This window comes from Panthera onca, chromosome A2, assembly GCF_046562875.1.
Source record: "Panthera onca isolate mPanOnc1 chromosome A2, mPanOnc1 haplotype 2, whole genome shotgun sequence".
In the NCBI taxonomy this organism is placed as follows: Eukaryota; Metazoa; Chordata; class Mammalia; order Carnivora; family Felidae; genus Panthera; species Panthera onca.
Genome location: NC_138340.1, coordinates 8,871,748 through 8,892,067, shown reverse-complemented (window position 1 = coordinate 8,892,067; position 20,320 = coordinate 8,871,748). Strand labels below are relative to the sequence as shown.

Below are 20,320 nucleotides of genomic sequence, written 5' to 3'. Positions count from 1 at the left end.
TTTAATGTTAGTGTTTGATGCCAGTCCCTTATCAGATAAGTGACTTCCAAAGATTTTCTGCCAGCTTATTGCTTGTGTTTTCATTCTGTTAACTTGTTTCACTAAGTAGCTTTTCATTGTAATGAAGTCCAAGGTATTTTCTTCTTTCTTAAATCTTGCTTTTTTTTCTTTTTTAAATAATCTCTACACCCAACATGAGGCTCAAACTCACTACCCTGAAATCAAGAGTTGCATACTCCACCGACTAAGCCAGCCAGGTGCCCCTGCTCTTGTTTTCTTAAAAATTAATCACCAAATACTACATCACCAGGATTTTCTATCTTAATCTTTTAGGAGTGTTAAAATTCTACAATATACCCTAAGATCTGTGATCAAATTTGAGTTAATTTTTGTGAAAGGTGTACAGTTTGTAGATTTGGTTTTTTTGTATGCACATGTCCAGTTTTTTTGACATTATTTGTTGAAAAGACTGTTTCCCATGGAGTTAACTTTGGTTCTTTGTCAAAGGTGAGTTCACTGTATTTGTGTAGATCTACAGAAAAGCAGTTGCCTTTTCTATACTAACTTTTTATCTTTTAGTTTTTCTCTTCTCAGTTCATGGGGTTTTCTTTGTTATTTGGAATTTTTTGACATTTTCTCAATTGACAATCTTGTCATATGACACAAAGACAGTTTTATTTCTTGCTTCTCCAAATGTATGCCTATTATTTTTTGTTATTTACCTTTTATTCCCCTTGTCTGAATGCATGAGCTAGGAATCCCGGTACAAGATTGTCTAAGTGTAGTGAGAGAGGACATTCTTGCCTTTGTTCTGAGGTTACCGGAAAGCATGTAGTTCTTTTAAGGTGGTACACTTATATATGGTTTTTTTTTAATTTTTTTTTTAATGTTTATTTTTGAGACAGAGAGAGACAGAGCATGAATGGGGGAGGGTCAGAGAGAGAGGGAGACACAGAATCCGAAACAGGCTCCGGGCTCTGAGCTGTCAGCACAGAGCCCGATGCGGGGCTCGAACTCACGGACCGTGAGATCATGACCTGAGCCGAAGTCGGACGCTCAACCGACTGAGCCACCCAGGCGCCCTGGTGGTACACTTATATTAAACAAGATCCCAGTTGATGTAGAGGCACATGGGGTCAGTGGGGAAACATTCTCTTACCTCAGGGATTTGCTCTCAGTCTTTCAGGGAGCCTTTGTCCCTGGGCTTTGACCTACTGTGATACAATGAGAAAGATGTGTTGTAAGTGTCCTCAGTTCCTAGCAAAAGCTCTTGAAGCCCTTGAGATTACTTGAGTGTTAATGGTGAAAGAATGTGTGTGTTTTTAAAAATTTTTTTCTAATGTTTATTTTTGAGAGAGAGAGAGACAGACAGACAGTGTGTGAGCCACGAAGGGGCACAGAGAGAGAGGGAAACACAGAATCCAGCTCAGGCTCCAGGCTCTGAGCTGTCAGCACAGAGCCCGACGCGGGGCTCGAACCCACCAAGTGGGAGGTCATGACCTGAGCCGAAGTCTGGCACTCAACTGACTGAGCCACCCAGGCGCCCCAGAATGTGTTTTGTTTAGTGAGGTTTTATGGTGGGGTTTTGGACACCTGAAATAGCCAACTTTGATTAAAACTTTAGAAAGTTGGGCTGCAAGTCCCAGCTTCTGGGTATAGGATAGGGGCTAGAGGATGAGTTAATTACCAGTGTCCAGTGATTTAATAAATTGAATCCATGTAATGAAACCTCCATCAAAATTCTTAGAAACAGGATTCTGACGGTTTCTGTGTTGGTGAATCAATCCAGGTGCTGGAAGGTTGGCATGTCCATAGTGGGGGTGGGAGCTTTGGATGCCCCACCCCCCATCTCCGTTCCCCTTACCATTGCCTTAACTTGTCCTATGTATTGCACCTTTTGCCTGTTCCTTATTTGTATGATTTATAGTAAACTGGTAATGGTAAATAAAGCATTTTGCTAAGCTCCTCAAAATCATTTCAGTAAATTACCAAACAGGTCAGAGTGTGGAGGGAATCTGTGAATTTGTAGTTGCCTGTAGAAATAGTAAACTGGGCTCCCCATTTATAGCTTGTATCTCAAATAGGGACAGTGTGTGGGACTGCCTTTTTAAACTATGAGTCTGACTTAAACTCTGGGTAATTTGTGTTAGAATTGGACACCTTTTTAGTGACATAGAATTGGAGAAGTGGCTTTGGAACAGGTACCACATATTTGGTTTCAGGAGTGAGAGAACCCTATCATCTGCTCCTCCTTTGGAGCAGAAAGGAAAGAAATACCTTTGTCCCCCCCCCGGTCCCTTAGGCTCTGGGAGTCATATGGAACTTCTTATAAATTGAGTATAGGTCTTCAGGGGTCTGTCTCATCCATCCTATGTACATATATGGGATTATTTAGGACTCGGTGGCCTTTGAGGATGTGACTGTGAAGTTCACCATGGAGGAGTGGGCCCTCCTGGATCCATCCCAGAAGAAACTCTACAGAGATGTGATGCAGGAAACCTTCAGGAACCTGGCCTCAATAGGTAGGGACGACAACATTTCTTGCTTACTAAGTCAATTAGAGATCCAGTGTAACTTGCTCCTCAGTGCTATTTTAAGGGAAAAAATGGAAAGGGAATGTTTTTGTTAATAAACCTGCCATGGTAATAACTTATCATGGACCTAGAATCTAGCAATTCTATAAATTTTTATAATTTATAATGCTTTTTCCTAGTATGTATTTCAGAAGAAAAATGGGAAGTCTATGACAGCGAAGATCGGGATGAGAATCATGGGACACATCTAATGTGAGTAGCATTCACGTGGGAAAACAAGAGAATCTAGAGATGTGATGAAATTTTATTTTTAAGTTTTATTTATTTACGTGATCGCTGCACCCAGTGTGGGGCTCGAACTCGTGACCCCGAGATCAAGAGTCAGATGCTCTACCAACTAAGCCAGCCAGGTGCCCCCGTAAAATTTTAAAACCAAACAAATAAATCAGCCTGGATTTATTTAAATCCATTGATCCATAGGCTATTTTCATCAGTGGTTTTTTCCCACATGTGGCCGAGATGTACAGGTTTTGAAATATGGTACGCCTGGAAACAGCATATAGAAATACCATTTATGAGTATTACTGTTTTGATAACAGCTAAGGTGGAGCCCTATTGCAGAGCTTTTGGTATGTTCACTTTCAAACAATCAAAACCTGCAGAAAACCTACATTTTCCTTGATGGTAACAAGTCACTGTCATAGTTATTCGTAAACATAAGCTCATTAATAACCAAGCTATTAGTAATATGCTTCTCGTTTTTTACAGCAGTCAAATGGTAGGAAGACTCTGTAAATGTAAAGAATGTAGCCAGTATGAAGGACTCTTCGGCCAGATTCCAAATCGGAATCCGAAGAAGAGAACTCCTACTGGAATAAAACTAGGTAAATGCCCTTTGTGTGGACAGGCGTTCATGCATCATTCATCTTTTAACAAGCACCTGAGATCTCACGCTGGACACAAACTATATGAGTATCAAGAAGGTGAAGAGAAGCCTTATAAATGTAAGCGTTGTGGGAAATCCTTCAAGCATCGCCAATCTATTCGAATGCACGAAAGGTCGCACAGTGGACAGAGGCCCTATGAATGTAAGCACTGTGGGAAAGCTTTCATTTGTCGCAATTACTTTCAAATTCATCAAAGGGCACACAGTGGGGAAAAGCCCTACAAATGTACAGAATGTGGTAAAAGCTTTAGTTATTCAAGTAACTTACGTAAACACGAAAGGACTCACGTTGGAGAGGAATCTAGTGAATGTAAGCAATGTGGTAAAGCTTTCAGTTGTGTCAGGTCCTTTCGAATACACGAAAGGATACACAGTGCGAAAAAGCCCAAGGAATGTACAAAATGTGGTAAAACCTTCAGTTACTCAAGTAATTTACATAAGCATGAGAGAAGTCATAATGGGGAGAAACTCTATGAACGTAACGAAGGTGGGAAAGCCTTGCATTCCCTCACCAAATTTCGAAGACCCGCGATCAAGCACAATGGAGACGGACTTTATAAATGTAAGGAGTGTGGGAAAGCCTTCAGGTGTCCCAAAAACTGTCGTAGTCATGAAATGACACACAGCGGAGTAAAGCCGTATGAATGTAAGGAATGTGGTAAAGCTTTCAGCTCTCCCAGGTCCCTTGGAAAACACAGAAGAATTCATACCGCAACGAAGCCTCACGAATGTAAGGAATGTGGTAAGGCTTTTCGTTATCCCAGTTCCCTTCGAAATCATGAAAGAACTCATACGGGGGAGAAACCTTATAAGTGTAAGGAATGTGGGAAAGCTTTTAGTTGTCCCAATTATTTTCGAATTCATGAAAGAACTCACACTGGAGTAAAACCATATGAATGTAAGCAGTGTGGAAGAGCTTTCAGCTGTCCCCAGTCCTTTCGGATACACGAAAAGACGCATAGTGCAGAAAAGCCCTATGAATGTGCAAAATGCGGTAAAGTCTTCAGGTACTCCAGTAACTTACGCAAACATGAGAGATCTCATACTGATGATAAACGCTATGAATGTAAACTATGCGGTAAGGCCTTCAGCAGTCACTACTATGTTCAAAAACATGAAAGAACTCACACTGGAGAAAAACCGTATGAATGTAAGGAATGTGGGAAAGGCTTCATTTTTCGCTCAGGTGTTCGATCGCACATGGTAATCCACACTGGAGATGGGCCTTATAAATGTAAGAAATGTAAAAAAGCATTTATTTCTCCCAGTTCGTTACGAACACATGAAAGAACTCACACTGGAGAGAAACCTTATCAATGTAAAACTTGTAGTAAAACCTTCAGTCTTACAAATTCCTTACGAAATCATGAAAGAACTCATACATGAGAGAAATGTATGTGGTAAAGCTTTTTCCTATTTTCCTATGAAAATAAGGAATGTGAGAAAGCAAAAGATTTGTTGCATAATCTTTCATGGACACGTAAGAATGCACACTGGAGAGGAATTGTAGAAATGTACAGAACGCAAGAAAGCCTTCAGTTGTCCTGTTTCCTTCAGAACTTACCAAAAGTCACAGTGGAGAGAATTCTATTGGTAATAAACAATGTGGGAAACCTTCACTTGCCCGCCATCACTAAACATCTCATTCCCCAGATTCGTCCTGTATAACTAAAAAATAAAAACTTTGTAATTTTTGCAGATATTTTCAAGGTGGTATGAAAGTTATATGGGAAAGAAATCATACTCAAGTAATATGGGTAAGCTCTTTGAACCTTCATGTATAATACTTCTGAAAATTCACAACATGAAAGAAATGTTATAATCGTTATACATGTATGGTCTTTATCAAGGATTCATTCTCTTGAGAGAGAGCATGCGCCCATGTGGTGGGGGAGGGGCAGAGGGAGAGGGAGAGAATTTTAAGGAGGCTACATGCCCAGCGTGGATGGACGTGGGGGTCGATCTCACAACCATGAGGTCATGACCTGAGTCAAAATCAAGTTGGATCCTTAACTAACTGAGCCACTCCGGCGCCCAAAGGATTCATTTGTAAAGTGATTCTCTGCACTGTGGATTTCTACTTACCTTTGAAAGCAGATATTGAGTGAGATAATTAAGTAGGTACTCTTTAAGCAAGAGTTCCTAAGTTTAGTAAGTAATTTTTTTCCCGAGTAATATTATTGTGTTCTTATTTTGAAGTCTGTTGGATCCATGGGTTATTGAAGTGTATTTCTAATATGCAAGTAGGTTTAATTTTTATATGATTTTTAAGTTCTGGAAGGAGAGGAACGTTGAAAAATAACACTTTCTTCCTTTTCCCTAGAGTCCTCCTGTGGGGCATGTACTCAATATGCTTTAGCCATTATTTCTATATTCTACATTTCTTTATTAACACAGAGTTCCCCTTTCATTGACCTAAAGAGACTCTTTCTGTTTTCCTTACCAACTTTCCTTTCCTTTCCTTTCCTTTCCTTACCAACTTACCATATAGTTGTCAATATGCAAAGTTCATCATACAGTTTCGTGAATTTGTCATTGCTTGTGGCTGGAATTTGGAGTACAGAGTTACATTAAGAATAAAGGTCTTGGGGCGCCTGGGTGGCTCAGTCAGTTAAGCGTCCGACTTCGGCTCAGGTCATGATCTCGCGGTCCATGGGTTCGAGCCCCGCGTCGGGCTCTGTGCTGACAGCTCAGAGCCTGGAGCCTGTTTCAGATTCTGTGTCTCCCTCTTTCTCTGACCCTCCCCTGTTCATGCTCTCTCTCTCTCTCTCTCTCTCTCTCTCTCTCTCTCTCTCTGTCTCAAAAATAAATAAATGTTAAAAAAAAAATTTTTTTTAAAGAATAAAGGTCTGTGTGAGGTAGAACAATAATAAATCTAGAGTTGGAGATGACCCTCCTTGATGCTGTTAATGTCAAAGTCAGTAATGTGAAGTATGTTTTCCAGTATCTATTGCATTTATGTATCCGTGTTAGAATTCACTAAAGCCTAACCTACATGAAACTTGGAACACAGAAGTGAAATGGGGTTAGGCACGTTTTTCAGCCACCTGTATAGACGCAGGTAGAAGCATAGGACTTCATGGACACCTGCTTCCAGCCTGTTTTCCTCATTCTTTTTTTCCTTTTTTCCCTGAGAATCAAGAATAATCTCAAAACCACCACCAAGTGCTTGACTTCCATTTGATCCCAGCAGTAGGCTTCTACAGTTGTGTCCAAAGTTCTACATCAGAGACCCGGCAGGGGTTAAAATTTCCAGCAAGCTCTCAGGTATCCACAACTTTAGGCTGTCGTGGTTGAGAATGTTCTCTGAAGTGCCACCCCCTTCTTTCCTAGATTTTACTCATATAAGGTCTAATGTGTATAGTAAACACCCTTTTCTGTTAATACCACAGTTGACTGTGTGTTTGTGTTTCCCCTATGACAGCTGTAGTGGGCCAGTCCGGCAAAACTACATGGCCTTGTGCAGTGACTGCTGAGGGCCAGTCCTTCCGTGTGAGAATCAGCACCTTCCTCCTATCAGGCAGATTCTTTCTGGGTGTTTCACGTAATTCATAGTTGAGCATAATCCCTCGATATATTGTTAGTTATCTTGGTATGTGATTGAAAGTGTGTGCATTTCTTCCTCTGATGAATTCATTTATAGTTTTTTCTTAGAAATACTTGGTTAATTTTAACAAGCACTTGTATGCTAATATGTGGTATGATGCTGAGAGGATATATTGAAATGTCTTGTTGTTTATTTAAAAAAACTTTGTTTTTTATTTATTTTGAGAGAGAAACAGAGCATGAGTGGGTGAGGGGCAGAGAGAGAGGGAGTCACCGAATCTGAAACAGGCCTCAGCCTCTCGGCTCTCAGCACAGAGCCCCACGCGGGCTCAACCCACGAACCACGAGATCGTGACCTGAGCCGAAGTCAGACGCTTAACTAACTGAGCCACCCAGGCTCAGGCGCCCCTAAAATACTTTGTAATTATGGATTTTCAGATCAACTTTTGTAATTTCCTTCACTTAATCGTTATATATTATAAGTCAATATTATTGAGGCGTCTGGGTGGCTCAGTCGGTTAGGTGTCCGACTTCGGCCCAGGTCATGATCTCACAGTTCGTGAGCTCGAGCCCCGCGTTGGGCTCTGTGCTGACAGCTTGGAGCCTGGAGCCTGCTTCAGATTCTGTGTCTCCCTCTCTCTCTGCCCCTCCCCTGCTCATGCTCGCACTCTGTCTCTGTCAAAAATAAATTAAAAAAAAAAAAAAAAATTTAAGTCAATGTTATTGTGTGCATATAAATTTCAGTATTTTTTTCCTTAGGAAAATATTTAAAAATTCTTTTATACTTAGAATTTTTATGATAAAACTAGTTTTCCATTTGTTCATAAAACCGCAGACTTACGTCATTTTCAGTTGCATTTTGCCCAAGACCACTAGTGTCGCATCTATAGTCAAAGACAAGAGTATATGAAATCTAGAAATAAGTATGACCATAAGCCATAAATAACCGTGCTGTGTAACAACAGTATCAGCACACTTGATTAAAAGGAATTCTCATTGGAATTTGACTTGTGGTAGATTATTTGATTGCTGTTTAAGAAAGGAAGACGTTTTTCTGTATTGGGGCTTTGAGAGAATGAACTTAATTCGATCATAAATAATCATAGTAATTCTTACATAGAAGGCGGAAAGAATGGCTTGATGGTAAACCTAATTTGTAAGAAGCAGAAATCGTATTAGTGAATAGAAGGTCATTTTGGTTATTTCTTTGGGATCTGTTCTGTATTGTCATGTTAGGGATTTGGTTCTAGAATACTTTTATGTTGATCGAAAATGGTTACAAGGTATCTGTGTCTGATGATGGACATATGAGATACTTTTCAACGGCCTAGGCCTTGCATGGAGTACTAGGCCAGCTCTCAGCCATCTGGAACACCTTACCTTTCTTGTTATTTAAATACTGAAATATTCCCTACAGTGTATTGGACACTTCCGTAAACTACCTCACTTAAAGTATATATATTTCAAATCACATATTCTTTAGCAAAATATGTAAGACTTATTATTTCTTTTAGGAGTAATGCTTACAAATTTAGGGAAATTGTCGAAGAGCACAAACTCAAAGTGACAGTCAAGATCCCTCTTCCAGTGAAGCCCTTCTTTTTTTTTTTTTTTTAATGTTTATTCATTTTTGAGAGACAGAGCGTGAGCCGGGAGGTGCAGAGAGAGGGAGGGAGATACAGAATCCGAAGCAGGCTCCAGGCGCTGAGCTGTCAGCACAGAGCCCGACGTGGGGCTCGAACCCACGAACCGTGAGATCATGACCTGAGCCGAAGTCAGATGCCTAACCGAGCCATCCAGGCACCCCTCAGTGAAGCCCTTCTTGCTCAGAGACAATGCTCTTGATGTTCATTTTTCAACACCATGTCAGGAAGTGTAGGCTGAAAATACAATTTAGCACAAATATTTAAGCCACTCTAGGCCGTAGATAACATAGGCATGAAAGAAACAAGTTCCTATGTTCTTGGTGCTTATGTTTTTGTGAGACAAGAAGGTGGTTAGTTGAGAAAGCTTTGGTTTTTAATTAGAAAATAAATGTTCTGAAGGAAAGGAAATGAAGGTCCATGACAAGGAGGTAGGGAGTGGGTTGTATGTCTTCTCTATGGAGGGTGGGGGCCACAATGAGTGAGAATGTGATCGTTTTACCACCATCTAATACATCCTAACTATGGAGCAGCTGCTGGTGTGTGGATGGAAGTAATGGCCAATACCACCAGAAGTCCTGCACTCCTGGCATGAAGGACAGGGATTCCCCACACAGGAAAGATCTAGACCGGTTTCATCTTTGTTTTGGCCCTGGTTATAAGTTGTAGGGCATGTGCTATTTGATTATGAGCACACTCCTGGGTGTTGGGACGTGAGACTGACCATTATGTTTATGCTTATTTATGTTTCTCTTTGACATCAGATGAAAGGAATTGAAACTCCCTTAATGATCTGGCACGTATTTTCTGGCTGATCAGACTGAGTGGCACACTTTGTGCCCCATGCCAAGTTCCAGTCTGAGGAGGTTCTGTCATCTGCGGAGCTATAGCCCATCATGAGTTTTCCCGTGAGTAGAGTGATAGGGGAGCTGTATCATTTCATTGTTTAGTTTTTATTTATTTTTTTAACATTTATGCATTTTTGAGAGACAGAGACCGAGCGTGAATAACGGAGGGGGGGGAGAGAGACAGAGACAGAGGGAGACACAGAAGCCGAAGCAGGCTCCAGGCTCCGAGCTGTCGGCACAGAGCCCGACGTGGGGCTGGAACCCACGAACTGCGAGATCATGACCTGAGTTGAAGTCGGACACTTAACCCACTGAACCATCTAGGCACCCCTCATTGTTATTTTTTAAAGTTTACTTAAAGTAGTCTCTACACCCAACACGGGGCTCAAACTCACAACCCTGGGATCAAGAGTCGCTTGTCCTTCTGACTCAGCCACCCAAGTGCCTTGAGCTGTATCATTTTAAGTAGCATCCCAAGGTAGTGGCAAAGGAGGTAGATTTGACCTCCTCAAAGTGGGGATTTTCTGTGCCTTTTTATAAAGATAGTATCTTGATGGTTTTTGTTTAAGGGTGTACAAGGCCACTTTCGTTATTGTCACGGATCACTTCTGTCTGTTTACGCTTCCAGGAGATATCATGGAAGACGAGGTAAAAAGCGGCAGCTTTTCTTTCGTAAAACAGCTAAGGAAATCCATATCTGGTTTCTTTCTTCTTCGGTGGCAATTTGTTTTCTTAGTATTGTAGAGATGATGTAATTTTATTAGTAGTCCTACCTCATTTGATCTCTGACCTCATTATTCCTTCCATCACACAAGCAGGGGATCTTACTCCAATTCACATAGCTCATAATAGTGGAATCTCTCCGTTTTGAAGGCATAATACGTGCCCTGGGCAGTGTCAAGTTTTAAATTCGGGAGAGCACGGCAAAGTTTATACGACTGTGCACTTTTACAAATGTGCCCTCAGAAGGTAACATAGCATTCCACATGTTCCGGAAAAAGCAAAAGTGTGGGAACCTAAAACAGATCGGTGGTAAGCGGTCATTCCAAACAGGCACCACAGATTGTTCTTTGGGGATGATGGAGTAGTCTCCATCTTGCGAGTGTCACAACTATCCATTTATGAAAATACACAACTACTCAAATTGTATGTGTATATACTAAAAGTAATTCACAGAAAACAGTACAAATGTTTTCGCGTGCTAAGAGGATGTTAAAACCCTGAGTTTCATTTCTGTGCGCGATACTTCCTCCACCTTGGGGTCCTTCCTAGGAAGAATTCTGAGACGTGAGGAGGGAGGACCTAAGCCACCATAGACTTGGAACCTGGTCTGAAGTTAGACAACACCTTCAGGGCTTCACTTACCCTCCTGTCATTCACATGAAAAATGATAGGGCTCCTGGTGCCACTTTTAACGGCGGGAATCTCAGGTCCTATCCTGGGAATGCTGTCATCCGCAACAAAGATGCCTCTAACAGATCCTGGTGGGAACTGTCTGGGTTTATCCTAATCGAATGCTTGATTATCAGCATCGCGTCTTCTGAGAGCAGGTCTTGAGGCCATTTTCAGATGTGAAGTTTCCCATCTCTTGCCCACACTGTTCCTGCCTGCTGAGGAAGTTTTATTTATTTATTTATTTATTTATTTATTTTATTTATTTTTATTAGTTTAGTTTATATTTTATTTATTTTCATTTTTTATTTTATATTTTATTTTATTTATTATTTTTTATATTTTATTTTATTTATCTTATTTTATTTTATATCACTTCTTTAAAAAGTTTATTTCGAGGGGCGCCTGGGTGGCGCAGTCGGTTAAGCGTCCGACTTCAGCCAGGTCACGATCTTGCGGTCCGTGAGTTCGAGCCCCGCGTCAGGCTCTGGGCTGATGGCTCGGAGCCTGGAGCCTGTTTCCGATTCTGTGTCTCCCTCTCTCTCTGCCCCTCCCCCGTTCATGCTCTGTCTCTCTCTGTCCCAAAAATAAATAAAAAACGTTGAAAAAAAAAATTAAAAAAAAAAAAAAAGTTTATTTCGAGATAGAGCGCCAGTGGGGGAGGGGCAGAGAGCGAGAGGGAGGAGAATCCCAAACAGGCTCCACAGTCTCCGCCCCGAGCCCTACCCAGCTGGATCCCGTAAACCGTGAGATCATGACACGAGCGGAAGGCAAGAGTTGGATGTTTAACCGATGGAGCCACCCAGGCGCCCTACAAGTTTAAATGCAATACCTACCCGGGGCACCTGGGTGGCTCAGTCGGTTGGGCGTCCGACTTCGGCTCAGGTCATGATCTCTCGGTCCGTGAGTTGGAGCCCCGCGTCGGGCTCTGTGCTGACCGCACAATTTCACAAATCTCAACCCCACCCCCCACCCCACCCCCCCAGTGATCTCAGAAAAGCCTGGGGTCAGCTGGGTGGTTCAGCCAGTTAAGCTTCCAACTTCCCCTGGGGTCATGATCTCCCGATTGGTGAGTTCGAGCACCGCACGGGGCCCTGTGCTGACAGCTCGGAGCCTGGAGCCTGCTCCGGATTCTGTTTGCCTCTCCCTCTGCCCGTCCCCAACTCATGCTCGCTCTCTCTCTCTCTCAAAATATAAACATTACAAAGAGAAAAAAAAAAAAGCCTGCCTCGTTCTAGCCCAGGCCCAGGAGAATCTCAGGCGCCGGGCTGTTCCCCGAGACGTTCTCCCTCCTGGGGTTCTGTGGCACAGTCCGCCCTGAGGTGTCAGCTGCCCACGCGCTAAGTCTGCTCCGTTCCCTCACCTCGGCGAATTTGGAGCCTATCCCTCCAGGCCACAGCCAACCCTTTTCTGGACCAGGAGTCCCCCCGCAGAGTTCCAGTCCTGAGGCCTTTGGGAAACGGAAGTCTCCGGCAGAAACCGCCCACCCCCACAGGCCCGGGACGCCCTCTTCAAAGATGGCCGCCAGACTGCCGCGCGGGCCCCACCCCACAGAGAGCGGCGGGGAGTCCGTCCTGGCCAAAGTGCGCAGGCGTGGGAGGCGATGCCCCGCCCTTTGCCAGAGGCCACGCCGCCTGATTCTTGAAGGGAAGAGGCAGAGATGGGCGGTGGCGCATCTCGACGCGCCCTTTCAACAGCTTCCAGTGCTTTCCTGAGTCCACAAAGTGATCTCTGCGGCCGGGAGGCCTGGGGACTGAGGTCCCCGGGCTGCCATACTCCCCCCCGACCCCGTCACTCCCCCCCACCCCCCAGCAGATGTTTTCCGGGGAGGGGCAGCCATCAAGGCCTCTATGAGGACAGGAATAGGTGGCCGACCAGCCTGACGACCGTGCAGGGGTGAGACCTCAGGGGGACATGGATACCAGACCCAGGAGAACTCAGCAGAGGACGTGGCAGCTGATGGAGGGCATGCCACCCCGTGCGCCCCTCGGTGAATCCAGGATAGAAGAGCAAAACGAGAACGGTGTCACGTTGTGCAGGGTAGAAAGGGATGCAGTTACAGCTGTACGAGGGGCTGGCACACGACAGCTCCAGCTGCCATGGGCCCCGACTCCCCTCTCGAGGTTCCCGAGTTGTGTTTTTTGTTTTTTGTTTTGTTTTTTTTTTTTTAAGAGACGGCCTTATCGGATGGTTCCTGCTCACGGAGTGTGAAGTCACGTGGCCATCAGGAGGGGCACGTGGATCCTCCCTTGGGGATTGGCTTGGGATTGTCACGTGGGAAGGGGGTGAGAGCAAGTCACTCTTTTAAGACCAAGCCAAGCCGACACGGTTCCTGGGCGGGGGTCGGTGTGTGTCTGCGAAGCCAGTTAGTCAATGCTTCTCGACCTCCTCCTGCATAACAGGCTCTCTAGCAGGTGCTGCAGTGACTGTACAAGGATCAAATAGCCTTGTCCCCTTGACGTTGACATTCTAGGAGACCAGAAACAAGACAGAAGTAAGAGCTGCAATTGATCAGGTGGTTCATACAGCTAAGGAGGGAGAGAAAACTACAGGGGAGTGTGGGGGCGGGGGGGGGGGGGGGAGGCGCGGGGGCGCTGGGCAGGGCTTCCCTGGGCCATTATCTCTGAGGGTTTGTGAACTCGAGTGTCTGCGTGTCCATAAAAATGTGCCACAACAGGGGCGCCTGGGTGGCTCAGTCCGTTGACCGTCCGACTTTGGCTCAGGTCATGATCTCACAGTCGGTGGGTTCCAGCCCCGCGTCGGGCTGTGTGCTGACAGCTCAGAGCCTGGAGCCCGTTTCAGATTCTGTGTCTCCCTCTCTCTCTGCCCCTCCCCTGTTCATGCTCTGTCTCTCTCTGTCTCAAAAATAAATAAACGTTAAAAAAATTAAAAAAAAAAAATGTGCCACAACAAAGTCTGTGATTTCGTATGTCTGCCTGGGAAAGTATGCATCTGAAACTTGGAATGCTTTTATTTTTGATTCTTGCCCAATGGCCCTTGTGACACCTCAGTTACCACATTGAAAGAACTGGTGAGAGCATACTTTGTTGTTGGTGGTGGTGGTTTTTTGTTTTGTTTTGTTTTCCTTTGTTTTTATTTTTGTTTTTTTCTGGATCTTAGAAAGCCTTTATTCTTTCACCATCACGAATTTGTTAGCTCTGGGTTTTTCAATGGTTAGCTATTTTACACTTAGGTAGTTTATTGAGGTAGTTTGTCATAGTTTATTGGATGTTGTTCTTACTCAGGTGTGTTTGAACTTTGTCAAATGCTTGTTTGTGTTTATTGAGATGATTCTGTAGTTTGGGGCATTTACTCTGTTAGTGGTTTATTACATTAATTCATTTTCAGATGCAAAACCAGTATTGCTTCCATGGTTTGAATCCCAAGTGGTCATCAGGCTTAGGTCATTTTATATATTGTGTATATATATATATATGTATATGTGTATATAGATAGATAGATAGATAGATAGATAGATAGATTCAGTTCACGAAAATTTTGTTGTGGCTTTTTTTCCATGTATATTAATAGAAAGTATTTCCGGGGCGCCTAGGTGACCCAGTTGGTTGAGCGTCCGACTTTGGCTCACGTCATGATCTCGCAGTTTGTGAGTTCGAGCCCTGCGTCGGGCTCTGTGCTGACAGCTCAGAGCCTGGAGCCTGCTTCGGATTCTGTGTCTCTCTCTCTGCCCCTCCCTTGCTCAAGCTGTGTCTCTCTCTCTCAAAAATAAATATAAACATTAAAAAAAAAAGTATTGTTTACATCTGATGTATGATGTTGTATATGGTGTAAAATTATCCAATGTGGTATGGTGTATACTTTCACAGACTAGTATTTCAGTCTTAGTCCCATAGTGGGTATCATCACCATGTCTGTCCATAGAATTATTCAAATAAGCCATTCCCATACTCCCTTGGGAACGTAAGGAGCACCGCACTAATTTGATATTGCAAAGGCTACTTCCCAAAGCCCCTGTTTGTTTTCTTTGCTCCAGAGCAGAACTCAAGTATCAGTATGTGTTTCCAAAAATTGAAGTAACGTATTAGCCTGAGGATTGAAACGAGTCTGTCCAGTTTGATTTTTATTATGTGCAGAGACATACGTGGTCCTCTTTTGTATTTGAGTCGTTATGAGGCAAGGGATGACCTCAGCTAAGGCATTCTTCTTGGTGCCAGGCAGCCGGATCATCGGCAATAAATGGCCTCAAGGTCTGTAAAAATGTGAAGATAAGGCAGACTCTTGGCCAGGACCTCCTCTAGCATGATTTTCTGGTGTATGATTAATCCTGCTGCCCACTGGGCCCTGTCTTTGGTCAAGGCTGACCTGGTTAAGGACAGAGACCAGCGGCGTTTCCATGTTCTCCATCACAAGTGCTGGTGGAATGCCACCATGGATATTAAAATAGGTGCAAATTCTGTTCTTTTTTTTTTTTTTTTGTAGTTTATTTGAGAGAACATGCAAACGGGGGAGGGGAGGGGCAGAGAGGAGAGAGGGAGAGAGAGAGGGGGAGGGAGGGAATCCTAAGCAGGCTCCACACTACGCAGAGCTGGACACAGGGCTCAGTCTCACGAATCATAAGATCACGACTTGAGCCAAAGTCAAGAGTCAGACGTTTAATTGACTGAGCCACCCAGGTGCCCCTTTTTGACTGTTTTTTGTTTTGTTTTGTTTCTATACTGTTTATTTCTGCTCTAATCTTTATTATGTCCCCTTTTTTGCTGGCTTTAGGCTTTATTTGCTGTTCTTTTTCTAGCTTTTTAAGATGTATTTGAGACTTTTCTCGCTTCTTGAAGGAGGCCTTTATTGCAATATACTTCCCTCTTACGACTGTCTTTGTTGCATCCCAAAGGTTTTGGACTGTTGTGTTTTCATTTTTGTTTGCTTCCATGTATTTTTAAAATTTCTTCTTCAAGGGGTGCCTGGGTGGCTCAGTCACTTAAGTGTGTCTGACTTTGCCTCAGGTCATGATCTCACGGTTCGTGAGTTTGAGCCCCACATCGGGCTCTGTGCTGACAGCTCAGAGCCTGGAGTCTGCTTTAGATTCTGTGTCTCCCTCTCTCTCTGCCCCTCCCCCACTCACTCTCTGTCTCTCTCAAAAATAAATATTAAAAAAATGACTCATATAAAAAAAGAAAAAATAATAAATTTCTTCTTTAATTTCCTTGTTAACCCATTCATTCTTTAGTACGATGTTCTTTGATCTCCATGTATTTGTGGTCTTTCCAAATTATTTCTTGTGGTTGATTTCAAGTTTCATCACGTTGTGGTCTGAAAATATACATGGTATGATCTCACTCTTTTTGTACTGGTTGAGGGCTGATTTGTGACCCAGTATATGATCTATTCTGGAGAATGTTCCATGTGCACTTGAAAAGAATGTGTATTCTGCTGTTTTAGGATGAAATGTTCTGAATATATCTGTTAACTCCATCTGGTCCAGTGACATTCAAAGGCATTGTTTCCTTATTGAAATTCTGCTTAGATGGGGCGCCTGGGTGGCTCAGTCGGTTAAGCGGCCGACTTCGGCTCAGGTCGTGATCTCGCGGTCCATGAGTTCGAGCCCCGCGTCGGGCTCTGTGCTGACAGCTCAGAGCCCGGAGCCTGTTTCGGATTCTGTGTCTCCCTCTCTCTGACCCTCCCCTGTTCATGCTCTGTCTCTCTCTGTCTCAAAAATAAATAAACGTTAAAAAAAAAAAATTCTGCTTAGATGATCTGTCCATTGCTGTAAGTGGGGTGTTAAAATCCCCTATTATTATTATATTATTATCAATGAATTTATGTTTGTTATTAATTGATTTATATACTTGGCTGCTTCCAAGTTGGGGGCATTAATATTTACAATTGTTAGTTCTTGGTGAATAGGGCCCTTTTATTATGATATAGTGCCCTTCTTGATCTCTTGCTACAGTCTTCAGTGTAAAATCTAGTTTGTCTGATACAAGTATGGCTATTCCAGTTTTCTTTTGATGTCCATTAGCATAATAGATGGTTCTCCACCCCCTCACTTTCAGTCTGTGTCTAAAATGAGTCTCTTGTAAGCAGCATAGCAAGAGGTCTTGTTTTTGTTTCTGTTTTTGATCCATTCTGATACCCTATGTCTTTTTACTGAGCATTTAGTCCATTCGCATTCAGAGTAATTACTGATAGATATGAATTTAGTGCCATTGTATTACCTGTTAAGTTGCCGATAGTCTTTGTTCCTCTCTAGTCTTTGTTGCTTTTGGTCTCTCTTTCCTGCTCAAAAGGGTCCCCTTTAATATTTTTTGCAGAGTGGGTTTAGTGTGCATGAATTTCTTTAGTTTTTCCTTGACTTGGAAACTCTTTATCTCTCCTTCTAATTCTTTTTTTTTTTTTTAATGTTTATTTTGAGAGAGAGAGAGAGAGCACATAAGCAGGGAAGGAGGGGAGAAAGGAGAGAGAGAATCCTAAGCAGGCTCCATGCTGTCAGCGCAGAGCCTCACACGGGACTCAATCCCACAAACCGTGAGATCTTGATCTGAGCTGAAATCAAGAGTGAGACGCTTCACGGACTGAGCCACCCAAGCGTTCCTCTCCCTCTATTCTGAATGACGGCCTTGCTGGATGATGTGTTCTTGGCTGCATATTTTTCCCATTCAGCACGTTGAATGTATCATTCCACTCCCTTCTGGCCTACCAAGTTTCTGTGGACAGGTATGTTGCTAACCCTATGTGTCTAGCCTTGTAGTGGATCTTTTGTCCCTAGCTACTTTCAGAATTCTCTCTTTGTGTTTGTATGTTGCAAGTTGCACTATGAGATGTCTTGGTGTTGATCTGTTTTTGTTGATTTTGAGGGGAGTTCTCTGGGCCTCTTGGACTTGAATGCCTGTTTCCTTCTCCAGATTAGGGACGTTCTAAGCTATAATGTGTTCAAATAAACCTTCTGCCCCCTTTTCCCGCTCTCCTTTTTCTGGGATGCCTATGATATGGGTATTATTGCACTTTATGGAGTAGCTACTTCCCTAGGTCCAGATTCACGAGCTAATAGTTTTCTTTCCTTTTTCTTTGCAGCTTCATTATTTTCCATATTTTATCTTCTATCTCACTATTGCTCCTCTGCTTCCATCCTCGTGATTACATCCACTTGGTTTTGCATCTCAGTTATAGCATTTTTTATTCTGGCCTGACTAGATTGTAGGTCTTTTATCCCTGCAGCAAGGGGTTCTCTTGTGTCTTCTATGTGTGTTTGTTTGTTTTGTTTTGTTTTGTTTTTTTAAAGCCCAGGTAGTATTCTTAAGACTTTTGTTCTAAATTCTTGTTCAGCGAAATCACTTACGTTTTGAGTAAATTCCTGGCTGTGATTTCTCCTCGATCCTTCTTTGGGGAGAATTCCTCCACCTTGTCATTTTGTCTGGGTTTCTATCTTTTGTGTGCTGTGAGCCCTTGTTATGTTTCCTGCTCCTGAGAGTAATGCTATATTAAGAAGGGGTCAGGGGCGCCTGGGTGGCTCAGTCGGTTAAGCGTCCGACTTCAGCTCAGGTCACGGATCTCGCGGTCTGTGAGTTCGAGCCCTGCGTCGGGCTCTGGGCTGATGGCTCAGAGCCTGGAGCTTGTTTCAGATTCTGTGTCTCCCTCTCTCGCTGCCCCTCCCCCGCTCGCGTGCTGTCTCTGCCTCAAAAATAAATAAACATTAAAAAAAAAATGTTTTTTTAAACAGGCAAAAAACTATAAGCCCGATTCCAAAGTAGAAGAAAGGAAGAAAAAAAAAAAGGCCTGACCCAAAAAACGAGAAAAGGAAAGGAAAAAACAAACAAACAAAAAACATGGGGCGTGGTGGGGGGGCCCTGTGTCGGTCCTCTTCTGGAGAGGCCCCCGCTGTGCTGGGTCGCAGCGAGACCTGCCTTAGCGAAGATAAAGCAGCGGGGCCCAGGCAGGGGTTGGTGTAAGTAGCTCCAGCCGCCACTGGGGGCGCTGTGTTACTCACTGAGGTCCCACCGTGCTGCTGGGCTGGGGGGAGATAGCGCGACGGGCTCTCCCCTGGAGAGGGGAGCTTGCCCCCTATGCTGTGCAGGAAGCCCTCCCAGAAAAGAACAGTCTCCCGTCTTGTGTCCCAAGCTTCCGCAGGTCCCTGTCCTCCGCTGTTGAATGGCCACTCAGTGGTGCCCGCTGGGTCTTTTGTCCTCGGAGAGGCAACATACCCTCTTGCGCATGCACTCCAGGAAGGGGAACATTCTCTCCCGGGGCGCCCCAGGGGATCCCCACACCATGCTGTCCACTCCTGGGTCTCCACCCTCTTTCTCCCCAGGAGCACTGCTGCCCTCCCAGGTCGACTCTGGCCAATGGCACAGACTTCCAAAAACTTCAGAATCGGAGCGCCACTGTGTGTAAAAACTTGGCGACAGTCCGTTCCTTTGAGTATTTGTCTCATGCAAACCAAATGCGCTGCTCTCTCCCTCTCTTTCTGTCCTTTCCCTGCAAAAAGGGCTCCCTCCCCTCCTCAGCAATGGGGCTTTGCTCTCCCCCCAGGTCACATCTCGACACCTGCCAAGTTCTCTCCCTCCAATTGTGCAGATTTCCCCCTTAATCCTCAGATTGATTTCCTGTGTTCAAAATGATTTGATGTTTATCTAGCTGTGTTCGAGGGACCGGGCAGGCCCAGGGTCCCCCTACTACTTTGCCGTCTTAACTCCTAAATCTCCACAGTGATTTTAAGTTTAGACTGTTCTATCTTATGGATTTATTTAAAAAAAAGATACCCAATAAATTATATTTAAAAAAAACCCACAAAACCACACTGTATGTTAGCCAATTTGACAATAAATTATATTAAAAAATAAATAAGCTTATGCCGTATTTTGCTATTTACTATTCTTTAATTTAACTCTGTCTTCAGGAAGCCATTCTCAGATTTAATTCCTTTAAACACCAAATGTCACAAAAATGTAAACCATAAAAAAATCTCTTTCGGACAGATGACATGGGGGCATCACAGTTTGTCCTTCCCCTCTATCACACTCAGGGTATTTTCTGGGAATAAGTAGCCTATTACAGTGTGTTAGGGGGTTGAGTTTAGCTCCTTAAATGTATTGCATTTTAATCAATTTGCATAAGCCTTGGGTAGTTTTCCTCACATCAATTAAAATAGGAATTCAGTTGCTTTTCTCCTGTTGAATGTCAGTGTTCTCTAAGGACTAGGGACACGTAGAAACAAAAACTGACCCAAGAATGGAATAGTGTACTCGAGAACTTAAACACATTCATCTCACATCTCAAGGTTCTCTTGGCTAAACAGAACACAAAATCTATTTGGTTCCATAATTTTCTAGCTTGCCTCACACCGTATCTCTCCACCAGCTTACAGTTTAGGAGCCCAAGTGCTGAAGGAAACCGGGGCCCAAGGGCTGCGCTGTTCCATCAATAAAGGAATCCAGGAAAGAAACTGGACTCAGCAGG

At 43.6% G+C, this 20,320-nt stretch overlaps 1 protein-coding gene across 2 annotated transcripts in view; it reads left to right on the top strand.

Annotated features, from left to right (window-relative positions):
• LOC132678239 (zinc finger protein 670-like) overlaps positions 1–20,320 on the top strand; it is a 39,759-nt gene that overhangs the window by 8,589 nt on the left and 10,850 nt on the right. The window contains exons 2-4 of one of the 2 annotated variants that reach the window (XM_081791724.1): positions 2,396–2,522; positions 2,714–2,786; positions 3,303–3,418. In XM_081791724.1, the coding sequence (XP_081647850.1) occupies positions 2,396–2,522; positions 2,714–2,786; positions 3,303–3,418 (316 nt within the window). Of the gene's footprint in view, positions 1–2,395; positions 2,523–2,713; positions 2,787–3,302; positions 5,183–20,320 lie in introns of those variants that run through there. The other variant, XM_060630321.3, reaches the window with a different exon arrangement.